At 42.3% G+C, this 22,228-nt stretch overlaps 1 protein-coding gene across 50 annotated transcripts in view; it reads left to right on the forward strand.

The window, feature by feature from the left end:
- TNNT3 (troponin T3, fast skeletal type) overlaps positions 1-22,228 on the forward strand; it is a 30,978-nt gene that overhangs the window by 3,860 nt on the left and 4,890 nt on the right. The window contains exons 2-18 of one of the 50 annotated variants that reach the window (XM_048306363.1): positions 1,018-1,052; positions 2,166-2,179; positions 2,845-2,862; positions 5,413-5,430; positions 7,070-7,087; positions 9,326-9,340; positions 11,866-11,877; positions 13,065-13,076; positions 13,458-13,478; positions 13,811-13,828; positions 17,584-17,602; positions 18,405-18,450; positions 19,240-19,356; positions 19,698-19,775; positions 20,025-20,138; positions 20,340-20,449; positions 21,296-21,386. In XM_048306363.1, coding sequence (XP_048162320.1) covers positions 1,033-1,052; positions 2,166-2,179; positions 2,845-2,862; positions 5,413-5,430; positions 7,070-7,087; positions 9,326-9,340; positions 11,866-11,877; positions 13,065-13,076; positions 13,458-13,478; positions 13,811-13,828; positions 17,584-17,602; positions 18,405-18,450; positions 19,240-19,356; positions 19,698-19,775; positions 20,025-20,138; positions 20,340-20,449; positions 21,296-21,386 — 741 coding nt within the window. In that variant the 5' untranslated portion in view covers positions 1,018-1,032. Of the gene's footprint in view, positions 1-1,017; positions 1,053-2,165; positions 2,180-2,844; positions 2,863-4,494; positions 4,507-5,412; positions 5,431-7,069; positions 7,088-9,325; positions 9,341-11,865; positions 11,878-13,064; positions 13,077-13,457; positions 13,479-13,810; positions 13,829-17,583; positions 17,603-18,404; positions 18,451-19,239; positions 19,357-19,697; positions 19,776-20,024; positions 20,139-20,339; positions 20,450-21,295; positions 21,387-22,228 lie in introns of all 50 variants that reach the window. The other 49 variants (XM_048306370.1, XM_048306365.1, XM_048306364.1 and 46 more) reach the window with 49 other exon arrangements.

Genomic DNA, 22,228 nt, shown 5'->3' on the forward strand with positions numbered 1-22,228 from the left:
GTCATTGCTGGGGAATGGAGAGAATCCCTTATAGGGCAGGGTTGGAGCCTGTGGGATTACTGCCTTCCTCTGAAATAGAAAGCTGCTGAGCTGCAGTTGTTCCTTTTGAACTTAAGTCAGCCCACCTGCTCCTTCAAGACATCTCTCATATATCAGCTGAATAATGAAGTCATGAAAGTTGGGGTTTGGGCCAGCAAGGAGAAGTCTGGCTTTCTAATTTAGGATCTGCTGTGGATTTGGAGAAATTTTCAGGGGCCTTTCCTCATCTTCTCCCCCGGCCTCAGGGCAGCTGATGCTTTTAGGAAAGCCAGAGTGTGTTGCATTACATAGAAATGGTTATATCAGTGTGAACTGCCTAACTAGGCATGTGGCTGGTTTTCATCTTAAACTAATAAAACAATTATTGTTCGCTCACTCATCAGTTGTATAAACCAGACACACTTTTGGGTGCTGAAAAATTATCTCTAGGTATACTGGTAGTTCCAGTTATTTTTGTAACTCTGAATGCAGCTTTGGAGCTGGCATCTTCCCACCTGTGGTAGCATGAAAGAAGGAGAAATTCCTCTAATCTCGCTGGAGCGATGGAAATGTCAGATGGGTGTGGGAGGACACCCTGGCCTTGCCCGTCTCCCTGAGCTCTGGGGATTTTGTAATTTAAAGCCAGGACTAGGCAGCTCCTGGGTCTGCCTATGGGAAGCAGCTGAGTTGATGGGATATGTCTTTCCAGATCATCTTTTTCTCCTCCTCTCCCCGTGTCCTCTGACATGGCTGGCAAAGGTTTGTGCTTCTCCCAAAACGTCAGTGTTGGTGGGGAACTGGTTGCTGTGTGGGAAAGCAGGTGCCTTGCTTTTTTTGTCCTCAAATGTCAATCCATCTGCTTCTGCCTTGGTATTTTTTATGAGGTGCACTCACTAATAATACCTTTTTTCTTCTTTTTTTTTTTTTTCCTATTTTTGTTTGTTTGTTTTGTTTGTTTTTTGTTTTGTTTTCCTTTTCTTCTCCTTCTCTTTTGTCTAGCAACTAATTGCCAACATGTCTGATACCGAGGAAGTGTAAGTAGAGAGAAAGTTGTCTGTGTGTTTATCTGCCCAGCTTAGCTCCACACAGCAGAGCGAGGGCACCCCTGCAGTTTGCTGCTCTCTGCTCAGCCTGAAGCCCCCTGAGCTAGTGAAAAAGGGACATCTTGACTTAGAGGGTCAAAGACCCCTTGTGTCCAACACAGGACATCTCCTAAACACCTCCACCCAGCTCAGCCTGCCCTCCATGGTTGTGGCACTGCACCTGGAGGAGGGGAAATAAAATCCACAGCGCAGTGGAAAAGATGCTTTCTTCCCTGGTTTAACAAATCTAGAGTAATATGGCCAAACCCAATGGGATCATTTGACACTTTTGCATCAGAAGGTACAGAAGGCAGATTTAGGGCAGTCATGGGATCAGAGGAATCATGGACAGACCTACAGTGATCACTTAGCTCTCTCAAGTTCAACTCAACTTGTATCATTCTGTCCAGCTCTTAAATATTTTTTCTGAGGATGTAATTTGGCACCTTTTTCAGGCAATCCCTAACTAACATGTCTTTCTTCTAGGATGTGGCCCCAGGGTTGCTGTGGGACTTGGGTTTCATGCAAAGGGATGGTAGAGCAGGAGAAGCTGGCAAGTGCGGGCAAGGAATGGGAGCAGACCACGAGACCTGTGTTGCTACAGGCACGGGATAAACATTGAGCAGCACCTGTTTTATGCCAGATTTTGTTAGACAGCCCTAGGGTTCGGGGAGGCTGTAGCACATCTGGGTTGCTGTGGGCCATTGGCTGCAGGCTGGGTTGCCTGGCACGCTGGGACTGAGGGCCACTTTTATCAGCCCCTGTGCAGTGCTCGTGTGCGGGTATCATGTCAGAGCTCTGGCGTGGAGGATTATTCCTGGATATGGATCCATACACGCCTTCAGAATCAGGAGCACTATTTAAAATAAACCCAAACCCAGTTACTTTACTACTCTTAAAACCAAGTATCTCCTGGAAGAGCAGAGAAAATGGGGGAAAGAAAAAACAACAGACTTTAAACAACATTGCATTGGGTTGCTTCAGTGTATGGTTTAAAGCTTGACATCAGTACAGAGCGGGATAAATACTTATCTGGTTTCAATATCCTTTTTTCCTCTCTCACAGGGAACAAGGAGAGGGTAAGTCTTAAATCCGTTTGTAATTGCTTCTGTGCAAGCCTGCAACACTTGCTGGCTGTGTCAGCTGGTATGGTTAGACAAATCTGAAGCTTCTTTTTTGTGCTTCTGTCTGTCTGACTGTCACCAGCTTCTGGTGTTTTTACACTACCTGTAGCACCCTGGCCGTGTTCGTGCTGCGGGTAGCCTGTGGGGTTTTAGCCCCAAATTGATGCCTTGGTGGGAGGGGATGCTGCTAGTTTTTGTAGGGGCACTGCCATCTGCTGGCAATTTATTTTGAAGCTTTTGTATGTGTCATATATTCTGGTTTTAAAACATAAATCCTCACAATGTTTATAAGCAATATGCATAGAAACTTTTCTTATATTCAGAGGCACTCTCTGCTACCTTTTTCCTTCTAATGCACGTGTAACCTTGCGTTTCCGTTGCCCAAGGAAAAATTCAATACTTTATCATCTTCTTCCCCTTTTTATAACTCCTCTTTTTTATTTTCAAAGTCATTTAATCTGTTATTTGACTTGCTGATTTGCAAGTGGCCTCTCAGAAACCATCTTGCCCAGAATCCCTCTGAGCACAGAGGGCTCTGCTGTGGGTAACATTCTACTGTTGTATCAAAGCTGATGGCTGATTTGTCTGCTTTTTTTCCCTCCTCTCCCATTTCAATGCAGAGGAGTACGAAGAAGAAGGTAACAAAAAAAGTGGAACGTAATTTATCTTTCTTTGGTTCTTGGTCCTGCTTTTCTTTTGTCTGCACTTCACCCTTCTCTTTGGTGCTTGCTGCTAAAGGCGATCTGAAAGACTTTATCAGTAAACCAGTTGGAAAACAAAAAAACAGTCAAGTGTTTTGGGGCTGTGATGTGCAGAGCCTTCATGTTACAGTGAAATGGCGTATTTGTATGAGGGGATGGTTATGATGTAAGCTGGGGGCTAACCTGCCCACAAACTTGGAACATTTTAGGGCAGGGACTGGTGTAGAGTGCACATAACATAGCATCGGTGAAATCCTGCCATTCTCATTTTGGCAGTGTCCACAGACTGAGCTTAAATTTTGAAATTGAAAAGAAGAGCACATTGTCCAGCTCCTGAGGAGCAGCTGACAGGGCACTGCTGAGGATAGAAAAGGCAAGGCAGAGAACCAACTGGCAAAGATGAAGTTTCTTACCATGCCTTTAGCTGGCAAAATGGGATTTGACAAGCTGTGAGAGACAGAGTGCTGATCTGGAAAGATGGAGCATGAAAAACCCTTCTCACCCAAATTGTTTCACCTTTTGTAGGCAGCAGGGAGAAGATGCTTTTGGAGATGTACCACTGTCTTTACTGGACATTTTTGACACACTGGTTTCAGTTCAGGCAAGTGTAGCTGCCAGTTGTCATCCTTCATTTTCCCAAGGTGTCTGGAACAGAGCTAAGGGCCAAACTCTTGGAATTTCTCCCAGGATCTGCCTTTAGTGTCTAAGGCATCTTTTAAGGGGTTGAAAGAAAAACCCTTTACTGGAGGTAGAATATTTGTATGTGGAGGCTATGAAACCAGCTCGGAGACAGAGAGTTGTCCCTTTTGGGATATCCATTTTGGGGATTTAAACACAGCAGCTTTTTTTTCTTTTTTTTTTTTTTTTTGGCCCTGGATTCCTCCAAGTTGGTGCAACAGCCAAATTCTCATCAGTGGTGGTGGGAACAGAGGTGCAACTGTGGCCATGTTGAGAATAGTAGTTTCTGCTATAAGGTACATTATCCTTAAGTCACTATTTCCCTGGCATTGCTTCTGAAGGGACCAAGAGCTCAAAAAAAAGAAAAAAGAGACACCAAATAGGTTGTAGAGCTGCCTTCAGTCATCATCTGTCTCTCTGGTCATGCGTGGAGTGGTAGAGCCAGGAAGGGGAAAGTGTTCTTCATGCTCCATCCTTCATGTCTTGTCAAATGTCAAAAGAGCAAGCAAAGGGTGTTGCTCCTGCAGACAAGCCTTCCTTAAAGGAGAAGCATTTCTTGCCTTTCTCCTTTCTTCCCTAACTGCCTACTTTTTGTTTTCAAGTATTTAATGACTGATATGAAATTAATAGGCAGGTGACTTTCAATTTTTTTTTTAATCTGCATGACTTACTCCTCTGAGGTCTCTCCTCCTTGCTCTATACTTTTGCTTGACCTTTGTGTTTCTTTCTGATGTCATCCATTTCTTTTCCATATAACTTTTCTCCATCACTTTCTAACCACCATTTTTCTCCAGGCCTTAGCTCACCCCCCAGCATCAGTTTCTAACAGTTTTCTGTTTTCATTTTCCTGCTTGCTGTTGCTTCTTGTTCCATGACACTTGCCACCTGAAGCTCAGGAAGAAGGTATGTGACATGGCTCCTGCTTTCCTTCCCTCTCAGTGTGGAGGGAGAATATGTGTGAAGACATCCAGAGCAAATGGTTCACATCCAGTGGCCAGGACTCTGTCTTGAGCCACAGACATCAATGCAATAGTGGACATTGATGTTGTTTATTGAGCTGGTAGGAAATTTGGCCTGTTTTATTTGTTTAAAAAAGCCAAACCAAAACATTTATATATATGAAAGAAAATGCATCTATATATTAGAAAAAATATAATATACATACATACATAATTTTTTATATATGTGTGTGTATATGAGTATATGTATATGAAAACAAACATATATATATATATATGTTTTGTTCTACCTTTTTTACTGAACTGCTTGACTTATTTTTAGTACAATGGTGTCAAAATGAATATTATCAAGGGAGGGAGACCCCCTGCAAAATTTATATTCATCTGATAAAATTCAGGAATGAATTTGTTTGAAATTTCAAAAATTGATAAATGTTAGTGAAACTTTTTCACCATTTGAGAAAAAAATGTAAAGCAAAAGAAATGCAGCAATTTTATTTTTCACTAAAATAAATTCACTAAAAGTTGGGTTTAGGGTATTTTAGCCAGCTCTAGTAAAGAATAAGATATTGGATGCCTTTTTATGTGGTTTTCACTTGTGGTCATATTCCCATATTTCATTATATGAAATGTTTCATTATATGAAATGTTTCAGTAACATTTATAACCCCATAATGTGCCCATAAAAATGTTATTTTTAATTCTCTCTCACCCTGTAATTCCATCATTGTGTATTCTTACCCATAACGGCCTGGAAGCTTGGCAAACCTCAGGAATGTCCCAATAATGTATTTCCTGTTTTAATTTTCTCCTCCCATTTCTTTTGCTGTGTGACGTTTCCCACCCACAGAAGAGGCTCAGGAAGAAGGTAGGTGAAGCAGCATCTCGGCCATGCTGGTTCCTGCAGGAGGGCTTGGTGCTGATGTGCACCTCGATTTTGCAAGGTGGTAGAAGAAAGCAAGAGACAAGAGAGATGCTGGGACAAACCATCTGCAGGCACAGGGCTTTCCTTGTCCCTTGCACAAGTTTCACTGAGGGTACCCCATATCCTCGTGTATCTGTGCAGACACCTCTGCTCCAGTTTCGGGGAGGGAGCAGCAGGGGAAATGTGGATACCATCCCTTTATCCAAGACACAACATGCTCTGAGGCTGATTTTTAGCCCTGGGTACTTGTGTGCCATGGAATAACTGAGGTCTGGCTAGGAAGCTTTCTATCAGGTGCCAACTGGTTTCTCCTACATAGCTTGGCAGATCATGATCAGATGGATTTTGAAGTCAAAATCCATCTGTGGTAAAATACATGCTTAGCCCTATGTTATATAGTACATATGCTATAATATGTCATATTATATGTAATATATCATATATATTACAAGTTTATAAGCTATAATATATCATATGATATATAATATGCATAATACTGCAGAATTATAACCATGTAGATGCTGGTAAGTAACCCCAGCTGGCTCCCCACACTGCACACAGCACTGGCAAGGCGGAACAGACAGGGCAGAAGGGGGGCTGGAACAGAAACTCACCCTTTGTACTCGAGAGGTTTGGGATGCAGTGCTCCAGGTGCAAGGAGCCAAAGGGTGTGTTGGTTCCATATTTGCAAAGCTTTGTGCTATGGGCATGTTTTAAACAGGGCTAAAGCTGTTTATAGTGCCACGATAGACCCACTCTGAGTTTGCAGAGTTTTTACAGCATCCAGGTCCAGACGGTTTTACATTTCTTGTATCTGTGCGTGCTCTGGTCACCCGTCTCCATTTCATCTCCTCCTCTGTTTCTTTATTTCATGTGTCCTGTGCTTTTTTTTCGTAAACCCTCTGTTGCATTCACACACTCTTTAGTCTAACTGTTCTCATTTTCCATCTCATTGCTTTTGCTTCCTGCCACATGTCACCTGATGAAGCTCCTCCGGCAGGTACGTGCCATCACCTTCCAAACTGCTCCCTGCTGTCTCCTTGGTGGTGGTAGTGGGGACTCAAGGGTGGTGTAAGAGGAGCAGTACCAGTTTGCCTTTTTCCTTCTGTTGTCTTTGCTTTCCACCTCCCCTCTGTGACTGGCTCTGCCGCTGGCTAACACACGGGAATAATCTCAGTGCAAGATCCGGCAGACACGGCTCAGTGGTAAACCGGCCCCTCTGCCACCCCTGCCCTGTGCAGGGCTCACCATAAAGCCCATCTGGGCAAGGGCAGGAGCTGTTCCTCTAAAACTGGAAATAGAGAGAAGTTTCAGCACATGATATTTGAGCTTACTGTGAGATTTTCCCTCTTGATATGTTTTTGCCCCTTCCCTTCATGTGGTGAAGTTGTTTCCCAGCCACATGTGCCTCAAAATCCTTTTTATCTCCAGGCCATTAGCACATCCTTTACTGGGATAAAACTTTTCCCTCTGAGCAGATTTTTCAGCCTACGAAGGGTTTTCAGCCTATTTTATCTCATGTAACAATGTGTTTCTCCTAATGTTCCTTTGCATCCTGTCCCGTGGCTCTTCACACCTAAAGAAGAAGCTCATGAGGAAGGTATGTGATGTGACTCCTGGATTCCTGTCTTTCAGAGTAAGCTCTGGCTTAGCCAGTAAACCATAAGATGGCAAAAGGAAACAGGAGTTACAAATAGGCATATTAATGCAGACTAAAACTTGCCACCATTTTGGTTTTTGTACTGTCTGCCTTTGTGTTCTGTCTTGACATTGACTGCACCATTGATGTACGTGGTAATTGTTGCACGAAAAAACCCTTGAAAACTGCTGGGAAATGTAAACCTCTTAAAAGGATGAACGTTGAAAAACTTTTACTCTGAGATTGGTTGGGTCTTCTTGGGAGGCTTATTTTGGACCATTTGGGGTGGATTTGGCCTCCAGACTATACGCAGAAATGCTCATGATTGGCTGACGTTCTTACAAAAGCCTTTCCACACATCTTTTTTCCAGCTTAAACCCTGTGGGTATAGAGCAAATGGTGATAAATTTGATGCTTTAGCTTTGCAAATGATTAAAGATGGTTTTCTTGTTCATATAATGGAGTTTCTAGGCCACTGTTTCATGGCAATACTTGCAGCCACCCAAAACGTGCTGGCCTCAGGTTGCAAATCCACATGGGCAAGCATCAGGGCTATGAAACAGCGTGCTGCTCCTGGCTTTGTGCAGGACTGCAGGAATGGCTGTATAAGACAAATCATCTGATACGGCCGCTTAAATCAGCTTTATGTTTTTAATATCTCAGACCATTTGCACCCTCACTTCCAGTACTGCTTTTCATATCCATACTCATTTTATTTCCTTGCAACATATTCTCAGTGCTCCCTTCCCCCTCCATTTTGCCCAAGTGAAAAGTTGTTCTGATGTTTCTAATGCTCTCATCTTCCTTTGCATTTTGCTCTGTGACTCTTCCCACACGCTAAAGCTCATGAGGAAGGTATGTGCCATGACTTGTGAATTCCTCTGTTTTTGTCTGGAGCAGTAACTCGTGCAGGAATTCTGGAGGTGGTTGAAGATGAGCCGATGCAAAAAATATCCTCTGCACGGTTGCTTTGCTCTTGTAGGATAAGCAGTGTGATGAGTAATCAGTACTAACTGCTGTTTGAAAACAAAGCCTGAGGCACAGGATGGGCACTGCTCATGTATTCCCCAGCACCTGATGTCTCTAGCCAGGCTATTCGTATGGACACCAGCTGGTACAGGATAGTGTTCCCCAAACGGTTTCCTCTGGCCGTGTCCCGGGGTTAGAGGTGGGACAGCCATGTCCTGAGGCAACGCTGTGTCCCTCAGTTGGGTGCACCTCTTCCCTCATGCCCCTGCCACTGCACAGAAGCAGAACTCCCTTTTGCAGCAGAGTATGGAGATGTGGGGAGACTTGCACCTGAAGTCATGAGCGTGTCAACAAGTGACACGGTGTCATACCTACTTTTACCGTTGGGGTAAGGATTGGACCAAGTGGCATCATTTTGGTTGGAGCATATTTGAGAAAAGATGCAGTGTGTGCTTTTCCCGTAACTATTGGGATTTTTCTGGGTTAATGTCCATTATGCAAAAGCAGGGGTGGCAGGGTTGCAGTTTTACTCAATTTTGTAACCGGAATTAAAGTCCAGATCTGGTAAGGCAATCTGTGTGATTGGCAAAATAGAAGGTCATGCTTATTAAAGCATCAGCCTGGCAGCCCCAACCCATTTACCTTTCAACTGCCCTTCTGCCTGCCCCTCTCTGCTTGCCCACCCAGGCTTCCATGGGATGCTTTGTCCTGCAGGTTGGAGAGCAATAACATACTCGTACTCATCCTCCCACATCGGTGTGCAGCCCTACACACCAGTGGTGAAATCCTGGGCGCCAGGGAAATCACTGCCAGCTCCTCAGAGCCCACTGATTTCCACAGTGCCTGGGATTTCTATGCACATGAATAAGAGCAGGTTGTCTATACCCTTTTTGCACATTCAAACCTATGGGTAATGGACTTGCTTTAAATACAGGTAATGTTTTTGTCAACCAAAGGCTACCAGTGGCACTTGATTTATAACATTATGAATATATATATTAGTAATCTGCAGCTTTTATGTACAAACAACCCTTCCTCTCCACGATTCTAATTGACATTCATATGTGCCCTCTATTTATTACTTAATCTTATTAATGGTTTTTATGCCTTTAACACCCCCTCCACCACCTTGGCTAAGGAAAGTGTAAGGGTTTTTAATTATCCTCTGTTTCTTGCTCTAATTCTCTTATCTTTCTTTGCATCTCCTTCCCTGCTACTTCCCTTTTAAAGAAGTCCATGAACCAGGTATGTGACTTCTGAATTCCTCTGCGTCAATCTGAAGGGTTATTGTGTGCTGGAAATACAATTCCATTTGGCAATTTCACAACTGGGTCATGTGCTGAATTGGGACAAAATGGAAACTTTTCAACCAACCAGAAAAAAAAAAGAGGAACACATTGTTCGACAGCTACTGAAAATTATGGTTTTTATTTAGCTAAAACATTTTGTTCCAACTTTTTTTTCCTCTCTCCTCAATGGAAGATTTCCAAATTTTGAAATGAAAATTTTATTTTAGATGCTTCTGAAGCATTGCCTTTATGGATAATGTGGGGTATATATAGTGTAATGCAAGAACAAATCTGGAATGAGAAGTTACCACAAGACAAAAAATGAAAAAGTTTTGTTCCAGAGATGTTTATATCTCTGCAACCTTTATGGTTGTGAAACGTCTACATTTTTTTAACCACAATCTCAACTAAATCTATGTGAGTTCTGAAATATTGAAATTTAATTGAAACTATGATTTATGTTGGAAAATTTTAACAGTAACTCTAGTATTATACTCAGGAATTCAAAGATGGTGGAAGTAAACATAAAAATCAAATATTAACAATAAACTGTAACTTGCAGCTTCCTCACACCTTTGACCAGTCATAATTTCCTCATCACTCTGTGATGCGTAATAATGAGGATGAAGCTAACTGCTGCATGAAAAATGTAGTAACATTTCTGGTAGACAAACATCTCAATGTATGAGCTGTAATAACAGACTTACTGGACTCGGAGCCATCCTCACAGCGCATATGGGAATGTTATCGTGTTTATTACCTGGAAAAACAGAAACGGAACTTGCAGTGTCCTCTAAACTGTCTGTGCAAATTACTCTGTGCCATTTGGAGTAGCTTTATTAAAGTAGTCACATCTCAGCAGCCTCCCACCCCAGCTGCTGTCCACAGAGGGAGACCAGCCTCTTAGTCCAGAGCAGATCAATGCTTTTGCCAGGGCTGGAGTGAGGTGAAAGCTGATTGATTTTTACATGACTTAATACTTCAGCATTCATCTCTTCACTGCTTCTCATATCTCTCCTGTTCTCATCGCTTCTTGTTTCACATCCTTCTCTTCTCTTTTTAACCATATTCATTTTTGTCTCTTAATCTGCACCTAAGGTTTTTCTGACTTTGATTTGCACAAGCTAAAGGTCATTGCTTCCATCACAGTTGCTTTGCCTGCCTCTGTACCTCTTTTCCATGGTATTTATTGAACTACTCACAACTTGAGAGCTGGTTCTCTAGCACTGACAGATGTAGGAGCTTGAAATTTGTGCAAAACACAAGCTATTAACATAATATGATAAACAATAAAGCCTCCCCATGCTTTATTTTCCCTCAGTAACATAAAGCATCGTAAAACCAAAAGAAAATGTAAATATGACGAGCTTGACAAAAAACTTTTACGTCAGAAGGAGGCTGTCCCAGCTTTTCATGTAACTGCATGATTATTTAGTTTCTGTTATTAATGCTGTCTTGGCCTGCCACATCTTCTAAGTCACAGCTTTGGCCTGCACAAGTTCACAGTTGTTGCTGTTGTGGGATTCCTGCTCTAATTCTTTCATTTTCCCTTGTTGACTCTTTCCACCTAACCAAGCTCATGTTTGTGACATCTAAATTCCTATGTATTAATCTGAAGTGTTCCTGTACATAGGAATTTGAAGATGTTGAAGAATACCAGAATCATGAAGAATCAATCCATTCTTGAAATTCCCTAAAAATGATTTTCCCTATAGAAAAGTATAAATATTGTTTATAACTGAAGGATCACCATCTAAAAAGAACAAACTTTTTTAGTGCCCCTGAAAACTTTTAGGGATGTGACTACCCCACAGCCCTGGCAGAAAGCAGGTACCTGGGCTGCAGAAGCCCAAGCTGCTTATAGCAGGGAGTGGATTGCAGCAGGATCCTGGCACACAAACTCAAGCAGTTTCTAGTCCTTTGCAGCAGAGACAAGCTCTGTGCACAAATATTGCCAGTTCTGCAGAGCTAAGTCTCCAATCTGCCAGCAGAGATTCTTACATGGTGAAGCTTCAAATGCATGCATAGGGATACATCCAAAGCAGTACCTCCTTCAGTAATTCTCACATCCTCATGCAGCTCTGACAGCTAAAAGGGCAGCTGAAACCTAGATAACACTAAATGCTTGTAAACCTCTCAAATTGGGTGTGTTTTCTTTCAGATTTAAGGATCACCAGTGTTACTACACTTGCCCATGGTTTATAAATTTGCATGATTTAAACTGTTGCAAATCATCAACATTCAAATTCCCTTTACCTATTGTTTCTATGGCATCTCCTCCCTATCTACTTCATACCCCACTGTAATTACACTCATTTTCCACTCTTATTAACAGTTTATCCCTATAACTTGGTCTGCAAAGTATACTTCTTCAACCCAGTCTTACCAAAGTTTGAGGTGATCCCTTCCTGAATAACTTATTTCTAATTCTTTTATCTTCCTTTCCTGTGTTTTTCCCCTGACACATCCTACTAAATGAAGCCCCCCCTCCAGGTATGTGATTTAACTTCTAAACTCCCTGGTGTCTGTCTGCTGGGATGGTGTGTGTGAGAAGTGAATACAAGGTGATAGGGGATAACAACCTATCAGTTAAGGATGGATTATAACTTGCATGCCTTTGGGGTGGTTCTATTTTAGTTTAATATTTTTTCTCAGTAAAGTGTAATCAGCAGTAAGGAGGAGGAGACTTACTCCTTGCATGACAATTTCACTAGAAACTGGGGGAACACACATATTCTATTGTGAAGGGGTATCTCAGCAAAAAGTCTCCTTGTGGAATGTGTAAATTCTGCCCTGTGAAACGAGAATGAATGTTTCTTCCTATAGGGAAGGATTTACTTCAGATTTCAGGGTGGAATTTGCCCCACTGATTCCACATGGGGAATATAAACACCATGAGAGATTGTGGGTTTTTTATGCCTGCTTTGCAAAATATTTGGCAGTGTGTGTGTATGGCTGAAAAGCAAAATCTGCCCTGCAAATTCACATTGCTGACCTAGTCTCGCTTTGGCAAAACCCAGAAGAATGACATGTAGACCTGCACAGACTTCTAATGAACCTTTTCTTCCTCTGAAGTAATCCATTTGTAATTTTACATTGCAAATGGATTTGAAGAGCAGCAGTACATTTATATAGACATCAAAGTTGTCTTCAAGGAAGAAAATGGCCTGAGCCATAGATCTAGAAGGGAACTGAGCTTCTTTGGAAGTTAGCTGAACGTTGATGATGAGTTATGGCAGGTATTTCAGCAGGTTTCTGAACCACACTGTGTTTATTTCAAATGGCTGAAATACTGCTGTAGTAAAGGATGGGTCCAATAGTGCTCTGAGAGTGCTGGCTATGTTCATGTGCATATTTCCAGTCAAAGTAAACTTTGGTACACTGTGCTGTCACGTTGTGCTTTATATCATATGATGATTAGAAGTGTTTTTTAAGCACTGCACTATTACCATAAATCTGCCTCTTTCACCTTTCCTGTTCTGTGACTTCTCTTTATGTGTTATTTCAAATGTAAATATTTTACCTGTTTACTTCTTAACTTCATTCTTGCCTCTCCTTTTCCTCTCTGCCCCTCCTCCCCATTGGCTCAAAAGCTCTTTTGGAGTGTGAAATAACAGATTTTTTGTTCTCATTCTCTTGTTTTCCATCGCAACTTGTTCCATGACACTTCACACCTGAAGTTCATGAGCCAGGTATGTGACACAACTTCTGATTACTCCACCTAGGTGCAACATGAAAGTGTGTCTGTGTGTGAGAGAGGGAGAGAACAGGAGTCCTGGGCTGGTAGAAGAGAAGAAAACAAGAGAAACAAATATTAACCACAATGATAATTTGCAGCTCTCTTCTCCTTTAACCTTCATGCTTACTGCTACTTTAACATTACAGAATTTTTAAGGCCTGACAGTCTCTCCAGATACCTTTTCTCGCTGCTTTAGTTCACTAATTCCTTTATTTTTTTCCCCCTTCATGCATTCCCTGGTCTCTTTCTCAGGATTCCAAGAGCTTTAAATAACTGTTCTGTTTTTTCTTTCCTATTTCCTGTCCTTCTATCACTGCTTGCACCATGACACCAGCAGAGGAAGCTCATGAGGAAGGTATGTTATGAACCTACAGGCCCTCATCCTTTTTCTCTTTCAGTGCTGGGGAAACTGTCAAAAACACTGACATTGTTCAAGAGAAAAGAGAGTATGGGAGGGAAATGATCTCTCTAGATGGATTTCGATGAACATGGAGAAAGGGCTGTATATCAGCCACATCAAATCACCAAAAAGGTGTTTTTTCTTCTTGTTCCTTCTCTGGAGAGTCCAAGGTTCCCAGCATAACAGGGAGGGAGTGGGGACAGGTGCTCTTAGAACAGTGCCAGTTGTGGATTGACTACTGTGCTTCTTCTCTTTTTCTTTTGTCCTTCAACCTATGGCCAATGAAGAAGGCGAATACAATGATGGTAGCTCAGTGTTATCTTAGGACAACAAAGTCATCCTTCTAACATCTCACTCTCTTTTATGTGTCTGTTTTTGTTCCTCACTTTATTTTAAACTCAGGAACTGGGCCAAAACATCTCTGCTGCAAAGAATCACTATGCATATCCAATCACCCTTGGGGAGTCATTAGTGTATTGAGAAGCCTCTACATCCTCATTAGGATAGTAGATGGTGAAAATGAAGCTCTAGAAGCTTGCTCTGGACTTGTCTTTTAGCCAGAATCTGTTGTATCATAGCTCTCATCAGCAAAACATCTCTATCCCCCCAAAAAATCAGGAAAGAATCTCTTAAATCGTAGTGGCGTATTTGAAAATGGAGCTGAGCCCTGCATAGCCATGCATCCCTCAGTCAGCCTTAGAAGGTCATGGGCTCCAGGCCTGAATCTATAGAAATGTAAACTTCTGATTAAGCCATGCACTTAAAATTGTCCTAAACATTAAATATGTGAATAAATTTATTCAGATGGGTGGAGCTAAATACAGCCTGGTTGTAATACGTGGTTGAGTGGGTGCTGGAGCACACAGGTAGGGACAAGACTCATTTGAAAGGACCAAATCTAAATGTGTGCAGGGTCAGTGTTGCTCTTGTATAAGATAACTTAGCCCCCTCCTCACCCAGTTTAAATGTATAGAAATGTTCTCATGGAGTTTTAGAAGCTGTTGAAGTAACTGGGTTCTTCCTGACTGCCCCAGCCCCTAGAACACACAGGCAGCTGCTTCAAAAGACAAAGCCCAATGTCTTGAAAACACCCTGCATTTTATGTGTTTCCTTGTTTTATTTTGCTTTTGTAGATTTTTTTTTTTTAGTTGTTGTTCTTTTGTTTTAATTTTCTTGCTCACTTTTCAGGCTTCTTTTTTAATTTAGGGAAATACCCTGAGGACCTTCCTGAGCCTCTCTCTGTCTTCCTTTTTCCCATTCTTTTCTTTTATTTTTAATAGCATATTGATTTCCTTTTTTTCCCAAGGACACAGTGTGAGTAAGACATGTTGCTTCTGAGAAGTGGGATTAAGGGGGAGGGCATTTAGGGATTTCTGAGTGAAATAAAGGCAGTTAAGATGGATTCCCAGAGAAGGAGATCACCGTGTGAATATCTCATAGATTGGGCAGGAGAAAGCAAGGGTGGTGGTATTTTGGTGGTGTATTCTCTCTCTGTGCTAAGCCTTTCAGAAACCAGAAACTCAAAGACTCTCTAATCACCAGGGCAGTGAACTTGGATTTGCAATGTCTCTTGCCATCTTTTGGCAGGGTTGTGTGTGGGGATTTTGTCTCAGCCCCATGGTTCACAGTCAGAATGACCAGAATGTCAGTCAAAATCCGCCCTAGGAACAGGAATTTGCTATGACAATTCCTGCTTGTCAACAAATTTTGGCCCAGTTCCTTGACTTGGTGTCATGAAAGAAGGGGCATTTCAAAATAAATCCTATCCCTGGGCTGCTTTTGGTTCATACAGTATGAACAAAGGCTGGGTCATGCACTGCAGAGGATAGATTTTTTACTGTTTATTTTTTTAAAAAATACCCCTTTTTCTGGTTTTCTGGAGGTACCTTTAAGAACTCTAACTACAGTTTCTTATTTCAAGAACAACTAACCTTAATTTTTCTTTTTATTTTTACAATTGTTTGTTGGAGTGCTGATTTGTTGGCAGCTGAAACCAAATTCCCTCAGTTATTGACAGACAGGTGTCGATCCTGGCAACCAAGGTCAACAAACAAAACCAGTCATTTCCTGTCTACTCTTCCCCCCCCCTTGAAATGTTACTAACTGGTAGATTTAAGCCAAACAGGAATGTCTGTCAAAATTATCTGGGTATGTCATGAAGAAAGGGAATCCTGTATGTATAACATACCTGATAGACTGGTTAATCACTTTTCCTCTCTCCAGGTAAAAGGCAATTTAAGCTAACATGTTAAAAGCTCACTGGCTATTTGAAAAGCAAAACAAATAAAAATACAACTGGAGAAATACAGAAGCACACTGTTGGCTAAGGGTATTTTTCTTCAGGAGTGATTTGGGACTTCCTTTATAGTGGAGCAGTCTAAAACACATTTGTAATTACATGCTGTTTATTTTCATAGCATTGCTCTGGCATCTAGAGGCCTCAACTGAGATATGTTTTGGCAGGCAGTGTTCTTGCAGTAAATGAGAAAAGTCTACCCCCTAAAATGTCATTAATGAAATTTGTATGGGAAAGAGTGAGAAAAAGGAAATGTTGGTTTCTGATTTTTTTTACATATCTCTCACATCTTTCCTCTTGATTATATCAATAATCCATTTCCAACCACTCTTTCAATTTTTTGTTATCCAACACCCTTACATCTGATTGCCTCAATAAATCTTTTTCCAGTATAAGTTTTTTGCTATTTTTCCCTCTTATAATACTTCATTTTATTTTTTCCTAGTTTTTTCTATTTGCTATTCTAAATTTTCACCATCAATCCCAAAACTGCTGGATGCAAATAAGCATTGAAAAAATATAATATCTTTCTATATTATGAACCTGATAACAGGGCTGCACCCACTACTGAAGAGGTTATTTTTACTTGTACTTTACAATTTTTTTTTACCAGATTCAGTAGGCTGTGAGGTTTTTAACCTCAGTTCCTCCCACTGAGCCAACCCAGGGAGAGTCTTGTACCGCAGAATCCATCGGCATCCCTGAAAGTTCAAATGTAGTGTGTGGTTATGAAAGTCAACCTGGGGCTCTGAGAGAATGGGCCAGAATAAACACACAGGTTTAATTTATTTCTGTTTGTGAGAGTAACAGCACTGAACTCGCTGGCATTACGCTGGAGTTAATAGCTTAAGTTTTAAAAGAATAGTAGGGAGGGGACTTGACCACAAGCACAAATGTTAAGCAAGTAACTCATAAGACCAGCACATGTCCGAGAGCCAGGGAAAGGTCGCTTGTTGCAAAAGAACAGTTCTGACTGCTAGAGGGCCCAGGTTGGCAGTCTCTGTGATGGTTTAGCCTGCCTATCAGGGCATTTTGCCTCTCCTGGAAATGAAAAGATCATTCCCATTAATGCCCGTGGGAATTTTGCATGTACCTCAGCAGGAGAGGATGCTTGCTAAGAGAGGATGGCCTTTCCAAGCTGGGTTTGAGGAGCACCACACAGTGCAGAAGAATAAGCATCTTCCCCATGGCACCAAGGTATCTCAGGGACATGTGCCCTAACATGTCTTGGAAGCCAATGAACCTGGAGAAAATGTGTGTCATAAAGGTTTTCCCCTCCTGGCCTCCATGTGAGGCATTTGAACAAAACTGGTGAAGCCTAATTATCACTGAGATATGATACTGTGAATTCAACTTACCTTTAACAAAAAAAGTGCTGATTGAAAAAGGCATTGTTTTCTTCTACCCTCCAGCCCAGCTGGCCTCCTTAGAGCTTTGGTCAGGATGGTTTGAGAAAAACAATTTTGCATTTACACAAAGCCACTGCTTTCCAGATGCTACGTTTGGGACTTCTATACAGTCTCTTGATTATTTTATGCCAAATTCTGTTTCGAGAGTAAAAACAGATTCACTGCAAGCAAAAAGGGTGTGTGAGTGTGTGTATTTCTTTTGGAAGTGCTTGAGATCTAACCAGTGTCTCTGGATGTTTCCCCTAAGATTAAATTTCCCTTCCCTCCTTTTACTTTAGCAGCTGGCGTGATCTCTGTTGTTTTAACTTTCTTCCTCTTTTTCCCTTCCTGTTTTGCTACATCCTTCCAAATACAGAGGAGAAGCCCAGAATAAAGTAAGTATGACTGGAAGGGTTTCAAAACCCTGGGATCCTTTTCCTGATCTAGCAGAAGCCCTCAGATTCCCTGTTGGGCAAGTGGCCACTAGAAGCCTTTATTCAACTCTCCCTTATGCAACATCCATCTGTTTGTTCCTGCACACCTTTCCAGGATGTCTGCTTCCTTCAGAGGATGCCTTAGCAGGAGTTACTGGCCTGGCCTTAAGACCTGTTCCTGGTAGAATCAGACAACTCGTGGACTGCCTGAGATGCAGAGGTCTCACAGTACCCCAAAATATAGGCAGCTCAACAGGAAATCCTCTCTAGGAGGCCATGGCTGGGAAACTGCCCTTTCCATCCAGGATCACTGACAGTGGGAAAGGTGGCAAATGTTGGGCTGGGCTCAGTCGAGCTTTACTAAGGTTTGCCATGGACCCTCTGCCTCTGGGCCCCGGCACCTTCCCTTCCCACTCTGCCAGCTGCCCAGGATAGAGGGTATAGCCCTGCACAGACAGACTCACAGACCAACATCTTTCCATGTGGTAGGGGACGACCATAGGCTTTGGGAATAAAAAGGGGTTTTAGGGGTAACTCCCTGCCCTGCATGAGCTTCCAGGAAGGACAGGGGTCCTTAGTACTTTCCTGGAGTTGTTTTCTGCAGATGTGCTCTTTCACCCCTCTCTATCTCCACCAACACTCCTCCTTGTCAGCGTGGTTCCTGAGGGCAGGGCAGGATGGGCTATTTAAAAAGCTGCATATTCTTTCAGATGAAAATCCTTTATTTTTCTTTTCTTTTTGTTTTGCTTTTGACTCTCTGCAGACTAACTGCTCCTAAAATACCAGAGGGTGAGAAAGTAGATTTTGATGTAAGTATTCCTGAGACTTTGTTTGTCCTTTGTACCTGATAATAGACATGAGTTCAAACCCACATAACTCCTCCTGTATTGGATATTGCTGAGGGTAAAGTCAAAGACAAAAGTATGGTTGATTTGCCACTTGATTTCAGCAAAAGGTTACTCTCTGCTCCCTGAAACTGTCTGAATGCATTCACTGATAATGTCACTAAGCTAAAATCATATATTTCTTTTTTTTGTTTGTCTCCTTGAATCTTTGAAGCTAATATAAGGAGGAGAAAGTAAGTGTTTTAGGGACCTCAGATCCTCTGTCCCATTATTGCAAATGGCTTGAAAGTTGCAGGCCCTCATCGGTTGCTTAGAAACACTAGCTAAAATTACAATAGTAAGTAGAGTTCCAAACACTTTCCTAGAAAGTGGCTAGAGAAATGAATAAATTCTGGTGTTGAAAACCTCCACAGAAATATTTGCTTTGCCCAAAATGCAGGAATATTTTCTAGGTAAGATTTGTATTACAAAGCAAAGAGGAGGCAGCTAAGTATATGAGAAGCGTGTAAGCAAAGCCAGGGATAAAATACGGTGTAGGGGAATGGGAGATTTGGATTCTTTACACTTCTAGGCTCCTGACTGTTGCCTGAATGAGTGTCTGATTGCCAAGAGCCATTTAAGCTAATCCATAGATTTCCATGGAAATCTACAGACTCTTTCTACTTTTGTTTCTCTGTGTATGCAGGGTGCTGGGAATGTCCAGGACATAATACTAGAACAATATGCACTTAATGAATTTTTCTGCTCTTCTAGGACATCCAAAAGAAAAGGCAGAACAAAGACCTGATCGAACTGCAGGCCTTGATTGACAGCCACTTTGAAGCCAGAAGAAAGGAAGAGGAAGAGCTGGTTGCTCTCAAGGAGAGGATTGTAAGTCCGTGTACTGCTGTTTCCCTGTACTAGATTGAGAGATCACCTGTAGATGAGAAGCTGAAACCATTAGTCCACTGTCAGACTTTGACAGAAAGCTGTGCTGCCACCTACAGAAGTGACTGCTCAAGTCATCATCAAATGGCTTCTCCCCCCATCTGTCCCCTCTCTTAGCCCCTTGTTTTATATCTGAGAGTTGTACAAGAGACCCTTCTGCATGTTCTAGAAAGAGAGAAGGTGACTCACGCTCTATGAAACAAAGCTCTTGGTAATGGGGCGTAACAGTGGAGGCAGGTAAAGCCATGATGATGGTCCAATGCCTCTGCTACTGCTCCCTGCAGGAGAAGCGCAGAGCTGAAAGAGCAGAGCAGCAGAGAATCCGGGCTGAGAAGGAGAAGGAGCGTCAGGCAAGGCTTGCGGTAAGTGTCTTTCCTTCCCTCTCCTTGTCTCTGCATCAAACCGGAGAGATTCTCTAGAGACAGAAAAAAACTACTGGTTCTGCCTGCCTCAGTCTGAAGATGAAATGACCACCCTCTTAAAGCAAGGGCAGAAAACAGGAGTTGCTAATTCTCATCACTGTACTTCTCTGGTCACATTCCTGGCACTGGCTGCTGGGGAAACTGGGACTCTTCCCCTAGAGTAACCTCTTCTGTGTTTTTCCTCCACAGGAGGAAAAGGCACGGAGAGAGGAAGAAGATGCCAAGAGAAAAGCTGAGGATGATCTGAAGAAGAAGAAGGCTCTGTCCTCCATGGGTGCAACATACAGCAGTTATTTGGCTAAGGTAAAAATCATGGATCAATGAAAGAAATATGAGAACATTAAACCCTGGGGTTGACTGGGAACAGTCTTCATTACAAGAGAAAACTGCCCAGCTTTCCTTCTTCTGGATCCCCAGCAGCTTGTCTTACTTGCTCTGTCACTGAAATCACTTAATTCAGGCTTAATTTCTGCAGTCTGATGTTAATTGTTATTCTGAAAATAGGCTGACCAGAAAAGAGGAAAGAAGCAAACAGCTAGAGAGACGAAGAAGAAGGTCCTGGCAGAGAGGCGCAAGCCCCTGAACATTGACCACCTTAATGAAGACAAGCTGAGGTAACATGTTTATCCTAATTTATGGAATGTAATCTACTGATATTTGGTTTTACTGTCCTGGAGCCTTCTCTGGTGATAAAATGAGGTAGAGGAGGGGGTCTTCCTTGAAATTCATCATGAGAGACTTATAAGTTGTGCCTTTGCTTAACCTGGAGAATGGAGGAGAGATGGGAATGTAGGGAAGTGCTGAAATGGTTTGGTAGCCCTCTAGTTGTGCTCCTGGCATAGCTCTGTTAGCCTCTCCTGCTAACTAGGATTAGTCATTTCCAGGACTAGCTCTGGGATTAGCTGAACAATCTTACAGACTGGTATCTGTAGCATTCCTAGGGGTGGGTTAATGCTGCTAAGGTATGAATATGGATCTCCATGAAGGCTGGAGGTTTGGAAGCTAAGTGCTCTAGTGCAGAGCAGTCATCAGATGATAGTCTGGACTGCACATGTTGGAGTTTACACATGATTGAAAGATGAAGTTGGCTCACCTCAGCCCTGACACAGATGAGATTGCACAATGGCAACTGCTCTGCTTATCTGGGTGACCTTCAGAGTCCTCCTTCCTTCTTGTCTGATTCCACTGGAGTCTTATCTTTCATTAAGAGTTAGGGGGAAAATTAGAGGAATTATGTTAATGTGTGACACATGCAAGACTGCAAGTCTAAAAGGTTTGAAGGTGAGAGGCCGAGAAAAATGTGACCTTGAAAATGATGAGTAGCTTTCAGGGAACAGAGAGGGTTTACAGGAAGATGTGTGAACAGCATTAAATAAAATTCATTATTAGTGATGTGAAAACCATGGAAAATATCTGATGTCATGTGTTTCTTCCGCCTTCCTTTCCGCATAAACACACAGGGACAAAGCTAAGGAGCTGTGGGACTGGTTATATCAGCTGGAGACTGAAAAGTATGACTTTACAGAGCAGATCAAGAGGAAAAAATATGAGGTGAGTTGAGAGGCCATCTTGCTAGTGGCACAGGGTCCAAAATGTAAAAATCTCTCTGATTCCTCAGGCAAAAGTCATGTTGTGACATTATTTGGGTCTCCAACGACCCTTTGCAATACTTAAGCAGCAAGATGCTTGGAACTGCATTCCCCTACCATACATACTTGAACTGGATTTCACATTTTAGGCTAAAATTGAATAGAACACTTTTAAGGTTTTCAGTGCCCCATGGAAAGGCAATCCCAATGGGAAATGGACTCCCTGCCCTCTCCAGAAACATTGTTCATTCTTGTTTATCTATAGGTAACTGTGGCCTGAAAATCCAGTAACTCTCATTTCATGTACCTCCATTGCAAAGTAATATTTTTAGATCCATCTTTGATTTCAAACTTGAACGTTGTAAGTTTATTCCATCCCAGACAGATTACCCGTGGACTGAGCTCTCTGGAGTCACTGAAAACTGTCTCCAGACAGGGCCATCTGACTGAAGTGTCACATGGTAACAGAAAGTGGACATGTTTCCTTCACACGGTCACTGGACAGGGCTACACTCACCCACATTAGGTTTTAGTGGCTGAGAAATCCTACTGGGTCTCTCTCTGTCTCGCTCTCCTTTTAATTCCCAATCACACAGACATGCTGGCAGGGAGTGAGCAACACCAACGTAACTATCTCAATCTCTCTTAGATTTTAACAATGCGTTGCAGGCTGCAGGAGCTTTCCAAGTTGTAAGTACAATGAACTTGCCTGTGTAACAAGAGCAGCAAAGGCTACCAAATGCATGAGCCTGCCGCATGGTCAGAGCCAGGTGCCAGATGAGAGCTGGCACTTGGCTCCAAGTG

This window comes from Corvus hawaiiensis, chromosome 6, assembly GCF_020740725.1.
Source record: "Corvus hawaiiensis isolate bCorHaw1 chromosome 6, bCorHaw1.pri.cur, whole genome shotgun sequence".
NCBI lineage: Eukaryota > Metazoa > Chordata > Aves > Passeriformes > Corvidae > Corvus > Corvus hawaiiensis.